General features: G+C 35.3%; 1 protein-coding gene across 1 annotated transcript in view; it reads left to right on the plus strand.

The window, feature by feature from the left end:
* Positions 1–24140, plus strand: part of GLRA3 (glycine receptor alpha 3) — a 261420-nt gene that overhangs the window by 137754 nt on the left and 99526 nt on the right. The window contains 1 exon segment of the mRNA XM_027837550.1: positions 1113–1180. Coding sequence (XP_027693351.1) covers positions 1113–1180 — 68 coding nt within the window.

Raw genomic sequence — 24140 nt, forward strand, 5'->3', positions numbered from 1 at the left:
CACACACACACACACACACACACACACACACACACACACACACACACTGTCCCCACATGGAATCATGTCTGGTCAGCAAAGCAGGTTATGATGAGTCATGATCTTCAGAAATACACCAAGTAAGAAGGTTCCTAACTCCATGTGGGAGAGGAGCTTTTATGCTCTGAGGTAACCAGGAAAGGAGACAGGTACCAATCAATTCCCAGGGACAGCTTTGTTAGCCTTTTATGAAGAATACTATCTATATCCTGACAGAAAGGCAATGGAATCAAGATGTAGAATGAGACACACATTTTTGGACATGAACAGTATAGGAATTTGTTTTGCTTGATTATCATCTTCTTTACAAAGGTTTTGTTTTCCTTTTCTTTTTATGGGAGCAAGAGGAGAAAGCTATTTGTTCACTGAAAAAAATTAAATTTCTTTTGAAAACGCTCATTATTTCAAATATGTGTATTGGTACATTATGATTGATATCAATAAACGTTTACTCAATTAATTCATTAACTCACTAACATGTGAACAAAAGTTGTGATTTAGATCAGTAAAGGGAGTCCCCACATCAGTGAAATAACAAACATTCTGAAGTACTGATGTCAGTTCTCAACCACAGAGAGCTTTATACATTTATAAAGTGATTTCTTCACGGCTACCGCATTTGGAAGAAAACTACCAGTATTTTGTTCTTCAGTGTAAAGACAAGGAAACCATCCTTTGGAAAGACCAAGAGAGTACATAATTCAAAGTGCCTCAACAGAGCATCAATTTGACCGAGTTCTTCTAATTGTGTTGTTGTTGTTCAGTCATCAACTCTTAGTGATCTCGTTTGGGGTTTTCTTGGCAAAGATACTAGAGTGGTTTGTCCTTTCCTTCTCCAGTTCATTTTACAGAGGAGGAACCAAGGCAAACAGGGTTAAGTGACTTGTCCAGGGTCACATAGCTAGTAACTATCTGAGGCCATATTTGAACTTAGGTCTTCCTGACTCGAGGCCCAACACTCTATCTACTGTGCCACCAACCTGCCCCACTTCTGTTAGTAGGCCCAGAGTTATTTCCTCTACAAACTTTTGCCCAGTATTCACTTTTACTGTTGTTTTTTTTTTATTTTTCAGGCCCTCCAGTTAATGTCACATGCAACATATTCATAAATAGCTTCGGATCCATTGCAGAGACAACCATGGTAAGCCATTTGACATTGTAAAATGTTTCAACTCCAAACTTGGAGTCATTTAAGTAATAAGCTGTCTGCTAAAGATGCATGTGTGTATACATATATGTGTGTATGTGTGTGTATTAAATATTAAATAACTGGTATAGTTAAATAATAATAAATAATGTTTTTATTAATGCTATTTTGAAGAACAATTATAAATACAATGAAAAATAATCTTTACATATAAATAAATCTGCAACTTAATGCTTAAAATCCCAGAAAAACACCTGAAGTTTTGACATATAAATCAATGGCATTGCTTATTGATTCAGATTAACTAATGGCCCTTTGTTGAAATGAATTGATTTAAATAACTAGTAATTCACTCTAGTTTCTAATTCTGTTAAACTTTTGTTTACTTATTCATTATAGTATGTATAGGACTTACATACTATTCTTCCAAGTTATAAAAAATAGTATTACATTTTAATATTACAAATTAATGTATATATTTTTAAGTTATATGTGATTTTTTTGTGATAATATAATATTAATTAGGAAGACAGAGTTTATATTTCACACACACACACACATATATAAAATGTTTTAAAAGGAGGAATGAATGTTATATATTTCAACCCATTATGGTTTAATCTTTATATTTTATTTAGAAGATTATATTATATCTATGTTGTTCTCTGGGAGTCTTGCAGCATGCTTTGACCAAAAACAACAAAACTTTGACCGGAGTTGCGGAAACTGAAATTTTGCAAAATCAAACCAGAGCAAATGTTTTGTATATAAAATGCAAAGACATAGGTAAAAACGTTCTTTAAACACATGGTTATGATCTAGCTCAAATAAGATTATAGAAATATTAGTTACATGTAGAATAAAATATCTTAAACATTTAAATTCAAATATTTAAAACTTGATTTTATATAGCCTATTTTAAAATAAAATGAAATTCTGTTCAAGCTTATAAGAGAGAAAAATAGGTTATATGCAATGATTATGTCTCAGGAAAACATAACTTTTTTTCTTTTAAAATTCAGCACTTTAGTATAGAACCATAATAAAAATATGCGTAACTTGCCTTTCTTTCTCTATTCACTTTTCACTGTAACTAGGACTTTGTCTACCTTGGACTATGACTATTCTTTCCCAAAAGGTGAATTTTGAAAATGACCCTCAATGGCAGCATAGTTACAGTTGCTACTTAGAGGTTTCTAGAACTTACCAAGGGAGTAAGAACTTCCAGCAGCTTAAAATAGCAACTAGTAGTGTTGTCCATCATAGATGATGAGGACTCTATTGACTCATATATTTAATTTTTCCCTCAATAATGGTGTTGAGTTACACTGAGCCATTCACAGGTTCTTTAGAATATATATATTTTAGGCAATTGGGGTTAAGTGACTTGCCCAGGGTCACACAGCTAGTGTCAAGTGTTTGGTCTGAGGCCAAACTCAGGTCCTTCTGACTTCAGGGCTAGTGCTCTATCCACTCAGCCACCTAGCTGCCCCCTCCATTCACACTTTCTTGACTGATTTCCTGTGGTATAAAGAATAGGTCTTTGCCAAGATGACTGAACAGGTTTGCAAGTATTATTTCTGGGCATAGGGTTATCTTTTTTTTTCCCCCTTTGTGAAGAAATTGGATCATTTAGAGAATTGACCTATACTGAGGACTTCATTGCCACTGTTACCTAGCCAAAGGAGTTTTATTTAACTTTTGTAAACATGAACAGCAAGATAATTTTGCAGATATGGATGTAATGACTTCTTTGAGGTGATGCTTGATGATGGTGAAGGTGGAAGTAAATGAGCAGTAGGTTTTTTGCTATTATGTTTCCACCAGAGTTACTTGATTAGCATAGCAGGACTTGGGAAGTGAGGGGTGGAGGGAAGATAAAATTTCTTACTGCACTTACTGGAAAGCATTACATCCAATTACTTTCACATATGAATGTAATCAAATATAATGGAAATTACATGAGGAAATATAATTTTTCAGTTATTCCCCAATAAGTGAGTTTCTACTTTATTTCCAGCTCTTGGCTACCATGGAGTGTTGTTATAGATATTTTCAATCTGTGTTTTCTGCCTCTGACTTTCCTTGGGATATATGTCTAGTGTAATCATTAGGACAAGGGTATAAATGAATACTTGAATCACTCTTTTCTTGCAATTCCAAATTGATGCCCAGAATGATTAGGCCAGTTCAGTTCCACCATCAGAGGTAGTAATATGTCTGTATTATCACAGCCCCTCCAACATTGTTCTGATTTACCATCACCTTCAACATTTAGAGGTAGATCAGAGGTACAGGGAAAAGAGAGCTGGCCTTAGAATCAAGACTTCAGCTCAAATCTAGTCTCAATACTTACTAGCTGTGTGGCTCTAAGCAAGTCATTTAACCTTTGTCAGTCTCAGCTTCATCATCTATAAAGTAGAAATAACAATAGCAGCTACTGCCCAGGGTTGTTGTGAGGATAAAATAAGTTAATACTATAAAGTACTTCCTGGGGGTGGAGCCAAGATGGCAGAGTAAAAGAAGTGACTTGCTTGAGTTCTCCCCCAAACCCCTCCAAATATCTATAAAAAATAGCTCTAAACAAATTCTAAAGCAGTAGAACCCACAAAAAGACAGAGTGAAACAAATTTCCAGCCCAAGACAACATGGATGGTTGATCAGAAAGGTACATTGCTCCAGGCTGGGAGAGGAGCACAGTTCGGTGTGGGCGTGCAGGCAAAGACCAGGCCTCAGAGAACCTGGGGCAGGCCTTAGAGGACTGAATCACGGGCAACTGTGGCAGTTTCCAGAACTCTCAACCCACGAATGCCAAAGACAGCTTAGAAGATCAGTGGGAAAAGTCTATGTCTGTGGTGAGAGAGAGAAGCACGGTGGTCTCAGCTCTAGTCCCTGAGCCTGGTCCTAGGGCGGCTGCTGCTTCCTGAGCTTCTGGCCCACAGACTGAGGGGGAATCCAGTGGCTGGTCAGAGGAGAATTGTAGGGAACTCTTTACTGGTGCAGGATTCTTTTGCTTTACCCGTGCTTGGATCTGGGTCACAGTGCTGGGGCAAGGAGGAATGCAGGCATGATGGAGCTTGTAGTGGTGATGGAAAGGAAACCTCCTCACAGTTCCAAGACAGAAAAGAGGCTTGTGGTCACTCATAGATCAGAGGACAGGCCAGGAAAGGAGTAAACAACTCGCCCTTGATAATAGCACCTTGGAAGAACTGAAAATTTAGATGTATCTCTGAAAACAGCTGCACAAAACCCCTGAAGCTTGGGACAGTGCATTCTCCACACTGGAAACAGACCCCTACCTTATCAAAGAGTTGATAACTCTTTGTTATTAGCTGGGTAATTAGTAATTAGCTGGGATCACGAGCAAGCAACGCAAAAAGAGTCAAACTATAGAATCTTACTTTGGTGACAAAGAAGATCAAAACATACAACCAGAAGAAGACAACAAAGTCAAAGCTCCTACATCCAAAGCCTCCAAGAAAAATATGAATTGGTCCCAGGCCATGGAAGAGCTCAAAAAGGATTTTGAGAAACAAGTAGGAGAAGTAGAGGAAGAACTGGGAAGAGAAATGAGAGTGATGCAAGAAAATCATGAAAAACAAGTCAACAGCTTGCTAAAGGAGACCCAAAAAAATACTGAAGAAAATAAAACCTTAAAAAATAGCCTAACCCAAATGGCAAAAGAGGTCCAAAAAGCTAATGAGGAGAAGAATTCCCTAAAAAGCAAAATTGACCAAATGGAAAAGGAAGTCCAAAAGCTTACTGAAGAAAATACTTCCTTAAAAATTAAATGGAACAATTGGAAGCTAGTGACTTTATGAGAAATCAAGACACTGTAAAACAAATCTAAAAGAATGAAAAGTTAGAAAACAATGTGAAATATATCATTGGAAGAACAACTGACTTGGAAAATACATCCAGGAGAGAGATTTTAAAAATTATTGAACTATCTGAAAGGCATGATCAAAAAAATAGCCTAGACATCATCTTTCAAGAAATAATCAAGGAAAACTGCCCTGATACTTTAGAACCAAAGGGTAAAATAGAAATTGAAAGAATCTTCCATTCACCTCCTGAAAGAGATTCCCAAAGGAAAACTCCTAGGATTATTGTAGCCAAATTCCAGAGTTCCTAGGTCAAGGAGAAAATATTGCAAGTAGCCAAAAAGAAACAATTCAAGTATTGTGGAAACACAATCAGGATAACACAAGATTTAGCAGCATTCTTGATGAAAAGACCAGAGCTGAATAGAAAATTTGACTTTCAAATACAAGACTCAAGTGAAACATGAAGAGGTAAACAGGAAAGAGAAATCATAAGAGACTTATTAAGGTTGAATTGTTTACATTCCTGCATGAAAAGATGACATTTGTAACTCATGAGTCCTTTGTCAGTATTAGGGTAGTGGGAGGGAAAAATTATATGTATGTATAGATAGATAGATAGACAGACAGACAGAGGGCACAGGGTGAGTTGAAGATGAAGGGATGATATCTGGAAAATAAAATTAAGAGGTGAGAGAGGATTATACTGGGAGAAGGAGAAAGGGAGAGGTAGAATGGGGTAAATTATGCCACATGAAACAGACAAGAAAAGGCTTTTACAGTGGAGGGGAAATGCGGGAAGGTGAGAGGGAATGAGTGCATCTTATTCTCATAGGATTTGGCTTAAGGAGGGAATAACATACTCAATGGGATATGGAACTCTATCTTACCCCACAGGAAAATAAGGGGGGAAGGGCACAAGAGAGGAGGGGGATGATAGAAGGGAGGGCAGATTGGGGGAGGGGATAATCAGAAGCAAACACTTCTTAGGAGGGACAGGGTCAAAAGAGAGAATAGAATAAATGGGAGGCAAGATAGGATTAAGGGAAATATACTTAGTTTTTCACAACATAACTACTATGGAAATGTTCTGCATGACTACACGTGTATAACCTGTATCGAGTTGCTTGCCTTTTCAATGAGGGTGGGTGGGGAGAGAGGAAGGGAAAAAATTTGTAACCCAAAGTTTTAAAAACACAAGTTAAAAAAAATTAATTATAACCATGTTTCTTGAAAGGCTGTCTCAAGGAAATAAAAAAGAGGCTGCCAAAAACAAACAAAAAAATAATAAATTCCTCGTCTCCTGCAAAAAAAATAAATAAATAAATAAAAATAAAGTGCTTCCCATACCTTAAGCTGCTATTATTCTAACTATTATTTTGCATGATATGAGGGAAAACCTTGAAGTTGTTTTAATTATTTTTTTAAATTATTAATTCTTTGGAGCATGTTTGCAATTGGTCAGATTTTGTAATTATTCTTTTGAAAATTTTGTTATTCAACTACTTATCTATGTGGAATGATTCTTGGTATTATAAATTTATGTTGGTTTCCTATGCATTTGTATAGCAGACTTTTATCATTAATATTTAACGTATATATTTTCCCACATTGTAGTTTTATTATTATCTTATTTTCATTTATTTTATTTGTGTAAGATAAATTCTAACTTTATGTAATGAAAAATATATTTTGTCTCTCTTTAATATCCTCTAATCCTTGTTTGGCTAAAAATTCTCTCCCTAGTCACTATATCAAAGTCCATGATAATCTTAATGGGAACAAAACTTCAAGGCCCACTGAAATTTAAAAAATATCCTCCAAATATGTTTTCGGGTAAACGTTTTATGGTCTGATGGAAATGCTCAGACCTTAAAGGCTCTCCTGGACTTCTTCTGACTGAAATTTTAGTTTAGGCTTCAAATGAAAAAAGGTGAATTTTATCAGTGACAGTAACATATGAAAGTCGCTGGTCTTTATATGTCTTGCCTTTTTTTTCTTTATATCAGTGGTTAAATAGTTAATTGTTGTTTTTAAAATCTGGTCTTCTTGCTGTTCTTCCTATATCAAAGTACCTGCTCTACACTATAGAGAAATTAGTAACAACTCATCCAGTTTTCAAATCCCTCTAAAGGTTTTTACTTATTCTCTGAGGATTAATATGGCTCTGTTACAGCAGAAGTTTGTCGTTTCTTGGTGTTAGTTTTCAATTTTAGATTGCATTTCCTTTGTGCTTCCTAATGTTTGATCCTTGATACTATCGCCTTCCTTACACCAATAATATGACAAAATCTCTAACAGTTATTGAAACGGGTTTTTAAAAACTGCAACATTTGTTAAGTTCTTTGAAATTATAGCTGTTCTTTACACCTACAGAATTAAAAATACAACAAAATAAAGCAATGAAATACAATCGTATAGTACAAAATCTAACACTCAGCTGTCAGGTAACTAACTAAAGATGGAGAAACCAGTTCCACATGATTTTATCTGGTCAATCAGATGTTTTGAGTCAGTCTAGTGTCAATGACACATGACCATTGCTGCCACAAAATTAAGTCATATTAAAATCATTGGTTGTCATAAATATTCCTGACACTGCTAGATACACCATAGCAAAGGACGTCGGGTCTCTGCTCTCTTCCATAATCTCTTCCTCTAGGATCTCCACTCCTCTACAGCCACCCACTTCCTTCTCAAAAGTGAAGGCTAACTTGACTCAACAGCCTTAAAGTGCCCTATAAGCACAATATCCTTGCAATACTACCAAGCAGTTATTTCCAAAAGAGTATACCTAAAACCAAGGCACCACCAGAAATACAGGACCCAGACTGTGAAAAAGAGGTATGGGGGAGTTAAAGGCAAATGTAAAGGCAATCATGGGCTGATGAGTTGGTCTTTAGGCATTTTTTATCTAAGAACTAACTTTTGATAGATTCTTTAAATATTCCTCTTCTTCTATCCATCACCTACCCCAACTCATTTTTCCACCTTGATCTTACATTTTCATTTTTTTTTAATTCTTAGCATATATTTTAGCACTTGGTACAGTTGATACTTAAAAAGAACTTGCTGAACTATTCTTTTCATTGTGGTATTTGCTTTTTTTGTGGACATTTTACTAGTTTGAGAGATAGGGGGAAACTGAGTGCTGCATCAAGTTTCACTGTACCATCTTAATCCAACTTGGCTTAAAAGATTTTTTTCTTTTTGCCTGATGTTTAGTTTATATTCCTTTAATCAAAATTATCATACTAATTAAGCAGATAAGTAGTGCAGTGAATAGAACATTAAGCCTGGAGTCAGGAAGACCTGAGTTCAAATTCAGCCTCACACACTTCATAGCTGTGTAACCCTGGAAAAATCAATTAACCACTGTTTCCTCAACTATAAAATAAGGCATAAAAATAGAGCCTACCTTAAAAGATTGTGAGGATTAAATGAGATAATATTTGTATAGACTTTAGAAAGTATAGGCTCTAAATAAATGTGTATTCCTTATCCTTCCCTTCATAACATAATGATATCATTACTATAATAATTATATGCTGAGAAACAATTTTGCTATAAACTAAATGGGTAGAATTATTTTATTTAGAGAGAATCAACCATTAATACCTCAGGAGTATATGTTACTTTTTGTTGTCTCTTAATCAGGATTTATCTTAATCTCTTTATTTAGAAATCACTATCTTTTAACACTTGATTTAAATCCCCCACAGTGTAAATCCCTTTCCAATTTTCTTCCCTCCTGAATGCCTAATGTAATTAAGAGATTGCATTTTTAAAATGAGAAAGTATCATACAAAGTTATTCATAACAATTCACAAACATCTTTGTTTCTTGTAACTTTATTTAAAAAAAAATAATAACTCCTCTTCTAGGAATAGTTTACATCCTCAGTCTGCTCAACACAATCAATCTTCCTCTTAAATTTAACAACTGACCAAATACTCCCTCTGGTGTTCTGGTATGCAATATTTAGTTCTATATTTTAATTGTATCTCTATTCCCATTTGAAGTTACTCTTTATAGTCTTCGCTTATGTAGAAATCCCATTTACCCAATTTATTTTTAGCAGAGGGCAAAGTAATATGCAAATAAAGTTTTGTTCACAATCCATTCTTGGCAACAGATTAATTCTTTCAATTTTTGAATCTCTTTTTTTTCTTCAACATAATCTCAACTGTCTTTTCTGCCAAAATTATATACCTTTTCCAATGTTTATCTAATTAACTTAATATAGCATCAGCCATTGGTTCAGTCAAGCTCTGCTGTCCTTGCCATATTGCCATTGAGGATTCTTTCCAATAATGGAATAAACAATACTCTATCTTCCATATTTCCTTAATATGCAATTCATATGTTAATGTTCTTAATTAACTATGTTTTTCAAGGTCTTTACTTTCTAGTATTAAGGAGCACTGAATAAAAACATGTTTAAAAGTCTAAATAGTAACTGAGGGTCTTGAAACATCAGGAATGACACATTACCAAATTATTTTAATAGTTCTGCCATTTCACTGATGTGAATATTCTTTCTATTAATTTAGATCTCAAGGAATCCATTCACTTTCATTCCATGGGATTCTTGTTCATATTGTTCCAGGGATTGTCCACAAAGGATCCACTGAAGACTCGAGTTTTATTGAGTCATATCCCTTTATGAGCATGAAATTTCCTCAATGATCTCCCTTATTCCACTTCTTGACAGGACATTTTCATTAGAAATATGCTGCAGCTTATTTATATTCCTCACAGATCACCCACAAATTTAATTTCTAAAAGACTGTTGGGCTCCAAGATTATATCCATAAAAAGTCACCAAAACATTTGTATTGAAAAAATGAATCTTTACACCAGAGTGTAAGTCTAAGATCATTAAAGGCACCGAGTTCAACCCATCCCTTTCCTTCCTCCTATTCAATTCTGGAATTAACTTGTCATCTATCTGTAGTACATACTCATATTGTCTATCCAGCATAATCTGGACAATAACCTCTTTAATACATTTTTTTATTGTGTGGATTGTTAATCATCTTTTTTTAAAAAAAACATAAACTCCTTGAAAGCAGAGACAGTTAGATTTTTGTCTTTGTCTCCAGCACAGAACTAAGAACATAGTATTTAATAAATGCTTATTGATTTATTTTATTGATTATTAATAATTGATAAATAATAATGCATCTCATTGAAGAGGCCACATAATATTGTAGGGTTTGGTGCAATTTGTACAATACCATCCATCAAAAGGAACATCTGTTCCTTTTTTGGCATCTGTTCCTCTTTTATTTGGACCCTGGAAAGACCAAAGTGTTCTGCAGAGGATCCATGACAATGGTGAGCAAGCATATAGCTCTGTGTGATACCAATAATTAGAGAGTCTTTGAACAGTTTTCTCTGCAGTTGTATTTATCCAGGAATCAAGTATGGTCTAAACATATGAATGAAAGACTTTGCACTTGCTGAAATGGCCTTCTAGAACCAAGAAACACCTCCATATCATAATAAGGATTAGAGTGGGACCTAAGTCAAGGGCTTTTCATTCCCAAGAGAAGAAAACTGATTGGTTTCCAATGTATTTGACTGGGATGATTAAAATACTACCTACATGTCATATTAGTGTCCTTTGGCTCTCTTGAGGGGAAATAATTTTATATATTTTTAGTATAAAAAATCATCAGGAGAAAATATACAAAAATATGTCAAGGAAGTATCCTCTTATTTAGAGTGGAAAGGAATCAAAAAGTTATCTTGTCTATTACCTTACTCTAGGTCGGATCTCAGTTATCCTAGACTGCAGGTTCTTAATGTTTTTTGTGTCATGGATCCCTTCACAGAATAATCTTTTGAAATGCATAACATGAAATACATGGAATTACAAAGGAAATAAAGATATATGTTTTCCCATATAAGTTCATGGACCCTCTGAAGTATATCCACGGACCCCAAATTAAAAATCTCTTTCTTAGAGAATGTATGTAAACAAATAAAAACACATAAAAATATCCTCTTTTCAGAAAATAATGCATGTCCTTACAACACTATATTTACCATGTGTTCTTCCCATTTCTTTTGGAAGAGGCAATATAGTATAGGAAAAAAATGGGACTGATTTTAGGCATAAATACCTTTGTTTAAATCCTACTTCTTACATTTATTAGCTTCATGATTCCAGTCAAGTCAACTGACTTCTCTGAACCTCATTTTCCTCATCCATAAAATGAAGTTAATACCTTTTGTTTACAGTACTTACTACATAAGACTGTTGTAAAGATCAAACAAGATAATTTAAAGCCCTGTACAAATGGCAGGTATTATTATTATTATTACTGTTGGGATAGAAATGGAGAATTATTCAACTACTCATTTTATGCCTCATCATTATATATCATAAACCTTTCCCAGCCTAGTTTTCTCAATTTCAAGTAAAATGTTTCTTCCTTTAGACTTTCCTTATAGCTCTTTTTCCCCCTTAGTCTTTTAATCATCATTAACTTTTTTTTCTCTGAAATATGACTAAGTTCAAAATAGCAAATATATGAACAAGACTAAGGTATGGCATGCCTGCCTAAGATCCCTCCAAAGGTTCATGTTTACAACGGGTAGCATCCAAAAAAAAATATAGTGTATAAATCATTCCAGATGATAGAACTTTCATCTAGTATGCCCAGTATTCTCTAACAGAGCCCTTGTAACTTATCTTTCCCTCAGAGTGATCCTTGACACTGATGCTATAGCAGACAAAAACCAGGCTAGTAAACCCAAGATGACCATCTTGTATACTTCTGTGTACTTCTGTCCCCATTCTGTTTCGTGATCTGCTCTGGCAATTCTAATCCTGGATCATTGAATTAACTCGAAACTAAACTCCTACACTGAATGAAGTCACAGTTAACATAGGCTAATAACCTGCTCAGCTAAACTGACTTCTTACACTCAAATTAAGAAACAGATTCATAGGCAATTAGATCTGGAAAGTACTTTAAGCCCTTCAATTTCGTAGATGAAGTAATTGAAGATTCAGAATGCAAAGTGATTTCCCCAAGGTCATACGTGAAACCAGACAAAGCTGGTGTCCCAGTCTACTGGGATTCACCTCAGGAATTTATGGGAGCATAAAAAGCACGTGCTTTTAACTCCACAATGATGTAAAAATAGATGCATGAGATGCCCATACAGTATTTCTATAGAAAGTGCTTCAGGATCATTAAGTTAGACATTCTCTGACATAGTTCATAAAGTGCTCTGAGAATTATTTAGAGTAATGGAGTTTCATTCTACCATTTTAAAAAATGTAAAGGGTAATTAGTTCAAGACTCAAAAGAGTCTCATAATGTTATAACTACCCGATGGCAGTAGTCAGAATATTGCTTTTATATCTGATTAAAGGACCTAACATGGTGCCTGGTGCATACTAAGTACTTAATAAATGCTATTAATTACTTAATTATTTGACCCTATGATATCTCTGCTCAGGAAGCTTCGGTGATTCCTCATTGTCATTAGGTTAAAATATAAACTCTCTTTGGCATTTAAAGCTCCTCATAATTTAACCCCAACTTATCTTTCCAGGCTGATTGCATATTATTCCTTTATATATTCTGCACTAATGGTTTAAGTCAAATCAAAAAGGCCTGCTTACTATTGCCTGCATATGACATTTTGTGACTTTAAATAACTATCCCAAATGCCTATAATGTCTCTTTAGGTATGCCTCTTAGCACCCCTAAGTCCCTTCAAGGCTGAATTCAAGAGCCAACTCTTTCAATAAGTCTATACTGATTAATCTGGCTCTGTTAGTAATTCCCCTCATCTATGTTTTTTGGGGGGGTTGGGGAGCAGCAAAAGGGGGAAGTTATGGAATAAATATGCTATAATCAATTCTGTTTTGACATGTTGTATCTCCATGGTGGAACATATGCTCCTTGAGGTCAGGGCCTGTCTTCCTCTTTGTATTTGAATACCCATCACCTACAACAGTGCCTATGATGGGCACCTAACAAAGGTATTTGAATTTATTTTCAGGAACCTGTACTAAATATTAAATACTCTCTTAATGTCTGGTTCTCTCTCTCTCTCTCTCTCTCTCTCTCTCTCTCTCTCTCTCTCTGGCATAAATTGGGTCCTTTATGGAGCCACATCCATTCCTTCATATTTCTATGAACCAATTAGTGTTCATAGAAAAGAATAGAAACAATAGAAAGCACCAACACTCCTCCACCCTTAGGTACAACCAATGCTTAAAGTAACCAATGTTGAGGTGGGATGTCAACCTACTTCTTTTCAGGGAGATCTGAAAATATCCTACCAGCTTTTTGAGGGTTAAGCCCATTCCTGTGGAGGAAAAATCCCATTTTCTCGTTTTTCTTTTTCCTATAAAGTATTAAATAAAAACAAAAACCATGTTAGTATCTGTCATGTCTAGACTTTTAATTTTGAGCACCTGTGCTTCAGCCTGGTGTGCTATGGTCTATTTGCCATTGATTTAGTGTACTGTGAGAGCAAATGGCATAGCAGATAGAGAGCAGGCCTTAGAATCAGAACGACCTGGATTAATATTGAACATGGACCGATTATATGACCCTAGGCAGATCACTTAACATTTTAGTGCCTGCAGCCAACTTTTAAAACTGTAAGTTACAGAACAGGTGCTGACCTGCATTGATAGAGAGAGTTTCCTCCTCTGGGGTTTCTTCTATCAGTAAAACCACAGGTATAGTCCCTGTCCCTTAGAGTACTACAACAGGAAGGCTATTTCTAGAGCAGGAGTGATAAATGTGTTCACTATGTGAACAAACATTTAAGAAGTGCCTGCTGCATACACGTTATGAAGAAGAGGCAAAGATAGAGCATGGCACCTGTCTTGAAGGATTTTACAGTCTTATTAAGGAGGCAAGACATATAGGCAATCAGTCATTCAACAAGAATTTATTACATATCTACTGTGTAAAAAACAAGAATTCAAATTTGACTATATTTACATATGAGAAATACTAATAAAGTAGTAGGAATGTTGAGAGAGGGGAAGAAATGTCTTGCTAGGAGTTTCAGAGCAAAGGTCATAAAGTAACTGTTGTTGGAGATGGGACTTGAAAGACAGTCTTGGCATAGACTGGAAAGAGGGAGAGATCATTTAATTCTCTGAGAAAAGGCACCAAAGCAAGTATGTTTGGAGGATGATAAATAGTCCAGTTTGCCCAGAATGCATCAAAAAGGAAAGTGTTTTAAACTCAGTCATGGAAGGATGGAAGTGTCTTAAAAATAGACCACCTGTGCGCCTATCCGTTTTCCTTGTTCTTAGGTATTCCCCATGTGGCTTTTAGTTTGGCTAGGTGGCTTGAAAATTGAGGTTTGGGGGATTTTGGAAAGGGGAAATGAATAACATTGAAAAATAATACTGTCGTGAGGGCAAGGCTGAAAGCATAAACTTCTCCCCAGCTCTGGAGCTCTTCTCTGCTTACCTAATGAAGACAAAAGAAATTTTAGTGGCTGCTGTGAGTGAGGTCACAGTGGTGTAAGTGACAGGGAAATGATTTCTAGGAAAGGGGATTTTGTAAACCTACTTAACATACTTAGGCTTAAAGTTCTCCCTGTTGGGGTGTTCAATCTTACTTCCACCATACCTTTCTATTCACACATTCAGATAATACAAAAATATCTGTATCTTAGAAAGCAACTAGTATTCTTTAATCAATTTGAGTGTCTGAGAGGTACCCTAAGAGTAGTCGACAGAGTAATATAAAACTATCCTGAGTTTTAGATCCTCCTGGAGTACATATTGACTGTGTGACCTCAAAAAATCATTTAATCTTTCAGTACCCCCAAACAAGTCTCTTAAGAGGATAAATTACAAACCAGATACTAATCTACATTGAGAGTTTCCCCACTAGGAGCTCTCTATAAAAATGAAATTATAGATTCAGACCACTCTCTTCCCCCCAAAAAAAAAGTTCAAGACCATGTTCTAGGCTGTCAGGAAGGAGTTCTCAACTGTTTTTGTACCATGGACCCCTCGACAATTTGGTGAATCCCAGAGACACCTTCTCAGAATAATGGTGTTAAATGAATGATATAGAATAGATAAAAGATAACAAAGGAAATCAATTATGTTGAAATGCAATTATTAAAAAATAAATTCATAAATCTCAGATTAAGAAGTATTCTAGGAACAATGATGATGATGATGATGATGAAAAACAATAGTCCCTTGCCCTCAATGAGCTTATCATCACATACACATAAGGTAGGGTCTGATAGTAACAACTAAAAGTAGTACACAAAATGCTCCAAGAAAATTTGAGGGAAGAAGGATGCTTTTTAGTTCAAAGGAAGGAAGGGGTGCAATCAGGGAACGCTTCATGAAGGCAGTGTCACCTATCTCTCAAAGAGCACAAACTCATATCCCTTTGTTAAAATAACTTGTATATGGACAGAGACTGAAGAAAGTGTATATTTTCTCCAAGTATTTGTTGTGTAGAATTCACTGAAGCAGGCCCTTCAAGTTTTGTTTCAATGTACCCTCTACTAGGCACAGACATATCTTTCTTGCACTATATGGCTTGTCTTGGTGTTTGTTTTGAAGGAATTTTGCCATATTTCAAGACTTTGCTGTATGAGAGCTAAGTCTTCCAAAATAGAATTGCCTATCCTGAAGAGTTAAAGGACCTTGAAGAAAAGGGGAGCACCAAGAACCTAGAACATGTATTCTCTAACATGATTGACATGAGTCATAGCTTGTTACTCAGCCATAGATTTAACATGTCAGTTAATGTTAATTATTCATCAATCAATTGAAAATGCAGCATGTCACTCTTCAGCTGTTACACTATGCTTTGGCAGATTAATGAGGAATACTTAACGAGGAAGGCTGAGAGTCTCAGTGACTTCAATGGGGCTGCTATGGCATTGTTCATGGAGTTCAATATGTACTCCAGGAGATTCCACTTTCCACTAGCTTCGGAGGTGCACCACAGACACCATCAAACACATAAGAGCAATATTCCAAGGCCCTTGCAAAGAAACAGAGGCTCACAAGTAAATTAAATAGCCCCTGTAGCTGAGAGAGTACATATGAAGATAGAACATCCTTTCTTCACCACTGAAAATACCTATGGATGCTGGGATTTTAGTGCTTTGGGAATTCATCTGGAAAAAAATAGGGAAGAAGCAATTTTCTCTTCAATTGGGCTTACACAGCCACAGGCAGCTTTATGATTTGAACAAAACCAATAACAAACCTCACTGGGTTCTTAATTTAGGAAAGAGTGGAAGTGAGAGCCTGAATGATTCCTGCTAACTGTTCAGAACATTTTGGCTTATGGTCAAGGCTTTCTGTCTTTCTGTGCACTCTCTCTCTCCCTATAGATAGATAGATAGAGATAGAGAGATAGAGATAGAAATAGATACATAGAGATAGATATATATAACACTAGAGAGCAATAATAAGGAGCTATCGTTCTCTGGCCCAACATATTTCTTATAAAAAAAGCCATAACATATTTCCTTCCTCAATCAAGCTTTTAGTCATTTTTATATTAGGCTAGACTTTTTTTTTTTATCAGTATGGGGAAATCTGTGTAGAAATTTTTTTCCATCAGGACACATTGGTAACACATCTGTAACTTACGGTTTTAGAGAGATATCTAAGGTCCTGAAAGTTTAAACAATTTGCCCATGGTCAGAAGCAAGACTTGAACTCAGGTATTCATGACTTAAAGGCCTATTCTCTAACCTCTATGCTATTGTAATATTTTAATCATCCAATTAATTATTGAGTCTAATTTCCTGAATCTTAAAGTGTAATGATAACCAGACTGTTTAAACATAAAGGTGAGACAGCAGATATTTTATTGACTTTGCATTGTTCAGTTGTTGTTCAGTTGTTTCAATCATGTCTGACTCTTTATGACCCCATTTTTGGGGTTTTCTTGCCAAAGACACTGGAGCGGTTTGCAATTTCCTTCTTCAGCTCATTTTACAGATGAAAAAATTGAGACAAATAGGGTTAAGTGACTTTTCCAGGGTCACACACCTAGTAAGTGTCTGAGGCTGGATTTGAACTCACATCTTCCTAACCCCAGTCCAGGTGCTATATTCACTGTGCCACCTAGCTACCCCTTGACTTTGCATAGAAATCCATAATTGTTAAGGGGTCCTTAGAATGCATTAGTTCTTAGAAGATGCTTGTGGGATATTAGGGTTTGAATATAGGGGAGTAAGGAGGGGGATAATGCAAATTTTGTAAGTATAACTATTAATCAACCTTGATGTTTAAACTTGTGATCAGAAGGTAATTCCTCCTAACTTATGTTGGAAGCTATTTTTGGGGGCTGTTTTTAACTTTTGAAACTTATCTGCAAATTTCTAAGCTGGTGAGTATTCAGACTTGTTTCAAAAACTCCTAACATTTACTAATGGCATTTGTTTGTTTTCCATTTTATATCAACTATATATATATATATATATATATATATGTATGTATATATATGTATATATATGTACATATGTGTGTGTGCATATATGTATATGTGTGTGTGTGTGTATATATATATATATTCCCTGCAAGTTTCTAGTCTTATTGTATAGGTATTTCAGCATCCTATGTCACAAATTAATCTGATCCCACCAACAGTTCCAGAATGACAACTATGAAATCCTTCTTTCATCCACAATATGAACTATTTAATATGACTGGCCTTCTATCTACTATTCCATATTCTCTCTCTCTCTCTCGATAGATAGATAGATAGATAGATAGATAGATAGATAGATAGATAGATAGATATGTACATGGACAGTCCAAAGTAGTTGATAAAGTACTGTTCTCAAAATCATGAAGGTCTGTGCTTGAATTCCAACAACTAGCTGAATGGCCATGGGCAAATCATTAAACCAGACTCTCAGTTTTCTCATCTGCAAAATAAGGGGAAATCTAGCTATTCTCTCTCTCTCTATCAAGAATATTGTGACATCTAAACAAGATAATGTATATAAAGTAGTTTGCTAACCTTAAAAAGCTTTGTAAATGGCTACACAGAGAAATTAGCACTGATCTTGCAGTCAAAAGACCTGGGTTCAAATTACTGCCTTTGATTCCTACAATCTCTGTACCCTCAGGCAAGTTGCTTAACCTACATGATCATCAGTTCCCTCATCTATAAAACAGAGGTCACATTATTTGGTGTCTGAGGTGCCCTCCAGGATCTGTGATCCTGCAATTATAATTATTAGGTATAGAGTTCTGGACTTGAAGTCAAGCAGTCCTGAGTCTGAGCTCTCCCTCAGATGATTATCGGCTATATAAACCTGGATATGACATTAGTTTTGTCATCTGTAAAATGTGGATAATAGTATCTACCTCCAAGAGTTATTGGGTCTAATGAGATCATATGTGGAACGTGATTCACCAACCTTAAAACACTGTAATAATGTTATCACTGTAATATCTATTTTAAAATACACATTAGATATTCTTTTGGTTCATTAAGCTTATACACTTCTAAGATCATTTCATTTATTATCTTGACCCTAAAGGATACTTCCTTAAAACAGAAAGACGTATGTTCTATTTTAAAAGACTTAAATAGGGGAGGTTTTTCAACAACTTTTTCTCATTAATTTTTTCTACTGTTTAATGAGCCTCACTTTATGGTACTCTCAAGTTTGAAAGTAGCCAGGGAAATGATTGGGTCTTGGGAATTGTTGGCAGTAGACAACTAATAGTTACAATTCACACATGGGAAACACAAACCCTCTAGTCTATTCTTGGGTCTGTACTGACTCATAGTATGACCCTGGGAACTCAAGTTCTCCTTTTTCTGCATCAGATTTGTGGATCCTAACACATTCCACCTACCTCCTAAGGGTGCTGTGAGAATGAATGTGTCTGATATGACTAAAGATTTTAGGATGAGGAGCTTTACACAATGGAGAATAAGTCTTGTAACTTGATACCAGTAACTGAGAATGGAAGTCTGAAATCACTGAATAAAATATGTAACAAACATAAAATAGTCTCCTAAGCAACAGCTAAAATCTTACACATTAGTGAGCTTTGTTGTAATAGTCATTCAAAAATTAGGACTTTCTTACCACTGAAAATATTTCTCTTCTTGGAAATAAGTGACACTGAGTATTCAAAATTAGATAGAATGAATGAATTACTGAAATTTCAATTTCTATTTTCTCCCTCTGGAGCATATCAGCAGCCTTAGAAAATTCTCACTGGTGTGTTATCATCTAATCCAGGGTTCAGCAAACCAAGGGAGGAATTGAGTTTACTGTGTGGTTTTGTAGTCCATGAATTAAAAACAGTTTTTACATTTTAAAATAAAGTTATATTGCATTTAAAAATATTTTTAAAACATTTTTAGCCACTGGCCATACAAAAACAGGTGGCAGACTCACTTTGGTCCTTGGGCCAAAGTTTGCCAACCTTTGATTTTTAGTCAGTGAGGTCTGAAGATATTAGTTTCTCAAACTAAAATACAATTCTGAGCGCTTTTGGCATTTGCTTAAGGCATATCTGTGTGTATATGTATGTGTGTGTGTTCACAGAGATATATCTATATCATTGATGTCAAAGCCTCTCCAAGTGAATATTCAATAATCTTCAAAGTAGAAGAATTTTTTCAGGCTACAGTAGTTAATTGAAACATAATTCAAGGCATTACATCCACTTCATCATTGTTCTAGTCTGATTTAGGTAGCAAGGTTGAACCAGGTTAGGGAGCCCCAAATTATAGCCTATTTGTTACAAATGTTAAGTCCTTAGCAAGGTATATTAATTCCCATAGGATCATAACTACATCACCCAGCACTGACTTTGGCCAGTTCATCAGGAATCATTTGAGAAGACTGCAGAGTTTTGCAGATTTGAAAATCCATTGAAATTGTATCTCCAGCTCATTTCCTAGTTATACTTCTTTCTTTAAATTCTACTCGCTGCTTTCTGATCACATCTTCATCTTTAGTAAAATCACAGGTGGACACACATTCTTTTCTCCAAACTCCCCTCTTTCTGTGTTTCACGTATACTTTATATTGACTTTGTACATATTTTATATAAACTGAATAGTGTATATGTTGTTGTACTTCAGTAAAATGTAAGTTCCTTGAGGACAGACTTTTTCGTGTCTTTCTGTGTCCAGTGCATAGGGAAGTGTCTGGCAGATACTAAGCACTTAAATTCTTTTCCAATAAAGAACTTTACTTTAATTACCAGGTTCTAGAAATGTTTCTTACTCAACTGAAGGCAAAAATATCTTCCTTGTCCTTCATCTTCACATTATTAAGGAAGGTAAATAGAGATATAGAGATATGTGTGCATGTATGTATAACATATATATAATGGATTGCATATATGTGTATATAGGTGTGTATATAGATATACACATATATGTGTATGCATATATACACACATAGATGCACATCTCATATAACTATATATAATGTAACCATATACATAACTATATATTACTACATTTATAACTATATATAACTAATTATGTATAACTATATAACTATATATATGTAGTATATATAACTTCATCTCACTCAGGATGAATGAAATATGAGTAGCACTGAACCAATACTATCAGGTTCCCTGATACATTTTGCCCCAACTGCTATGCACACAGTAGGTATTTTGTCAGCATATGTTGTTTTAATCATTAATACAAAAGAATACTTTCTGAGATGTATGTGCCTATGTATATGTATATACATGTAAGTATGTATGTATGTATATAAAATTTATGATTTTTGCCTCTTGTAGGTTTCATGTCATTTTTGCCTATAACTTTTCTATATTGGGTTTTTTAAATTAAGAAAAAAATCTAATGACTTGACCAGTACCTGTAAGTTATCAAACATGCACCAGGATAGATTTCTGATCAAATTTCTCTTTTATGGAGTATCACTCAACTGAGGGGTCTCTGACCTTCAATTAAAATGTCCTAAAATTACCTGGAGACCTTAGAAATTATGGAGCCAAATCCCTTATTTATCATTTCTCAAATGGAATAGCAAAATTTGACGTGACTGAAAGATTGGGTCAGATTTATTCTCTCCAGTCTTCCTGGTTTTTTTAGTGGCAGGAAACCTGATAATATTGGTTCAATGCCACTCATATATCCTTCCTCCTGAACTAAAGTTATTTTGTCATGGTTATATAGATATTTCATTGGGATTCCCAAAGGCTCTCCCATAAAAAGTCTAAGTTTTCAATTCTTTCTCGTCTTCAAAAACTGACCTTTAAATCATGCACTACAGTCTAAGTTCTGTGATTTCAAGACTATATAAATTATGGCCTCCTCAAAGACTAATATGCACATATTAGGCATTGTTTGAATTCCCTAATGCAAAAGTCCAAGATGGAAAGGAGAAGTCTGTTCCTCCTTTTCTGTCCAGTACACCACCTCTTCTGCTGAATTTAGCAATATTTTAGCCCTATTGCTAATGGTGGTTATTTGGTCGTAAGAGATGTTCACTTCAAAATGTAACGTGTAAAAAATACCAGGTTTTCCTGCTAGGGTATATATTACTTGGAGCTTATCAGTGCTAAATTGCCAGTTTTTGAGGATACTAACTGTTCAGCTCTCAAAGAAATACATCAAAAGTCTTGACTTATTTTGAACAATTTTCTGCTTTAAGCAATCTTTTGGGCCCTCACTCTTCAAATTGCCTATCTCAAAATAACCGCTAATAAAAACATTAAATACTGTCTCCTCCTCCTCAAAACTATTGCTCAGTTCTTATGCAGAAATAGATATGAGGCCATTTGTCTAATTCTGGATTGTCAGCTTCATAATGAAAACCATCATTATGGAATAAATATATTGAGACTTTAAATATATTGAATTGTTTTTAAAAACTTAAATAAATTGCCTTTTATCATTCCCCTCCCCCACCTTTGGTTGAAAACTGCTTTTCAATGTGGGTGTATTCAGTGTTTACCTAATCTTTACACTGGCAGGAGCCACATTCAGGTACTCCTAACAAATTTTAAGCCTGCTGTGTCCTTTAGGAAGGTGAAATTGGATTCATTTTTACTAGCACTGGTACTAACTGTGAGGGCTTGTTGGTGAGGGGAGAATCATTCATCTCACACCCTGCTCTGCCCAGTCTTTGCTCCTTTCCTTTCTTACATTGCATTTGGTCAGAATAGGAACAGTATTTTGCTGCCATCAATGCTGATACTCTCCTTCCCCTCTAAGGAAAGAGAAGAGAAGTCAGTCTAGAGGAATGGCATTCTCTTCATGTTCCTAGAAAATGCCCTGCCTATGTCATTTAGGATCTAAAAGACAACAGGAGATCACTGTAACTCTTAAATTATTTCTTCAGTTCTTTTTCTAAATGATTAAATTAACTGAATCAGAGAAAAAAGAGCATCTATAGGTTTTTTCAGGTTGTAGGATTTTACATGTTGGTTTTCATGGATGATATTTTAGAATGCCTCTTCTAGCAAACCATATTGATGGATGAGATAAAAGAGACCTCTTTTTCTAAGTACTTCTTTTCCAGGGATGATAAATTAAACTTGTGCTGATTAGTCTGAAAGGGTAGAACTAGGAACAATAAATGGGATTTGTAAAGAGATAGGCTTCATGTGAGGAAAATCAAAAGGGTTGAATATGGGGTCAGAAGACCTTAATACTGGGCTTCATTATCTATTAACTGTGTGATCTTTGGAAATTGCTTAGCTTCCCAGTTTCCTAATTTGTAAAAATGAAAGAGTTGGACTAGAAGACCCCTAAAATTCTTAGTTGTAGATCTGTGATCCCATCATCTTTTGCATTAGAACTATTCAAAGGAATTGGCTCCCTTAGGAGGCAGTAGGTTCCCACACACACACCTAGATATCTTAGAGCAAAGACAAGATGACTACTTGTTGCTGTTGTTTGGTATGGGGAAAAGGGCACAGATTGTGAGGCCAGAAAACCTGAGTTCATATCTCAGTTCTGCCACTTTTTCCATCTGGGACAAGTCACTAAGAGTCTCTGGTTTTTACTTTCCTCATCTGCAGAATAAGGAAATTAAATTAGATATTAGGATCATAAAATGATAGACTAAGAACTGGAAGGGACCTTAGAAATCATCGAATCCAACCCCATCACTTTACAAATGAGGAGATTAAGAGCCAGAGAGGTTGAGACCACCTGAGGTTCACACAATTGTTTATAAATATTATTATTATTACAACTACTATTACCATTATTGTTATTCCCCTGAATCACATAGCTAATAAGTGTCTGCTATAGAATTTGAACTCAATTATTTAGTTTAAATCCAACACTTTATTCACTACACCATGCTGCCCTTAGAGGAACTCTAGGTGACCTCTAACATCCCTTCCAGTTCTCAATCTATGAGCCTACCTTGTAGAGGGGATTTTTACTCAGGTATAAGTTAGACTTAATGGTCTTTCCATTCTGTGTACTTTCCAAGTCTGTGATTCTGTAATATTTCAGAAATGCATACCAGGGAGAACATTGACCTTAACACCCGCAATACTGATATTTTATTACTTTACTGGCTTCCTGTTGTTTTTTTATATATTGTTGTATATGTTGTTAGCTTATATTTCTAATTCCCCAGTAGCCATTTCTACCACATTTGTCCATAATATTAGGTTAGTCCAAAAAACAATGAGGAATTATGAAGTGACTTCCTACGCTAAGACTTATCTAAGCTAAAGAGGCAGCAAAAATGGAATGATACTCCTATAAATTCTCTCCAGATGAGTCTGGCATAAATGGAGCCTGTCTTACCCTATTGGTTTACTTCAACTTTTTTCTAGTCTGTTATCCAATTTATTTCAATTGTTTAGATTGCTAAGGAGACCAAAAAGTGCTGAACTTCCTTTGCTGTTGGACCCAAATGTGCCCTATAGATAGCCCTTTATCACCTTTCCTTAGTGTAACACACAACATAAACATTTTGTCTTTTTAGTCTTTAACAATTCAGGAAAACATTTGCAAACTAGAATATTCAATAAACTCAATGATGTTACCTAAAATGTAATAATCCAAGTGTCTTATTGGTGACTGAGCAAATACAAACTAGAAAGCCTGTCATTATTGTAAAATCCTAATCAACCACAGGGTGATTTATCTAATTATGTTCAT

Source organism: Vombatus ursinus, unplaced genomic scaffold (assembly GCF_900497805.2).
Source record: "Vombatus ursinus unplaced genomic scaffold, bare-nosed wombat genome assembly UNPS02014821.1, whole genome shotgun sequence".
NCBI lineage: Eukaryota > Metazoa > Chordata > Mammalia > Diprotodontia > Vombatidae > Vombatus > Vombatus ursinus.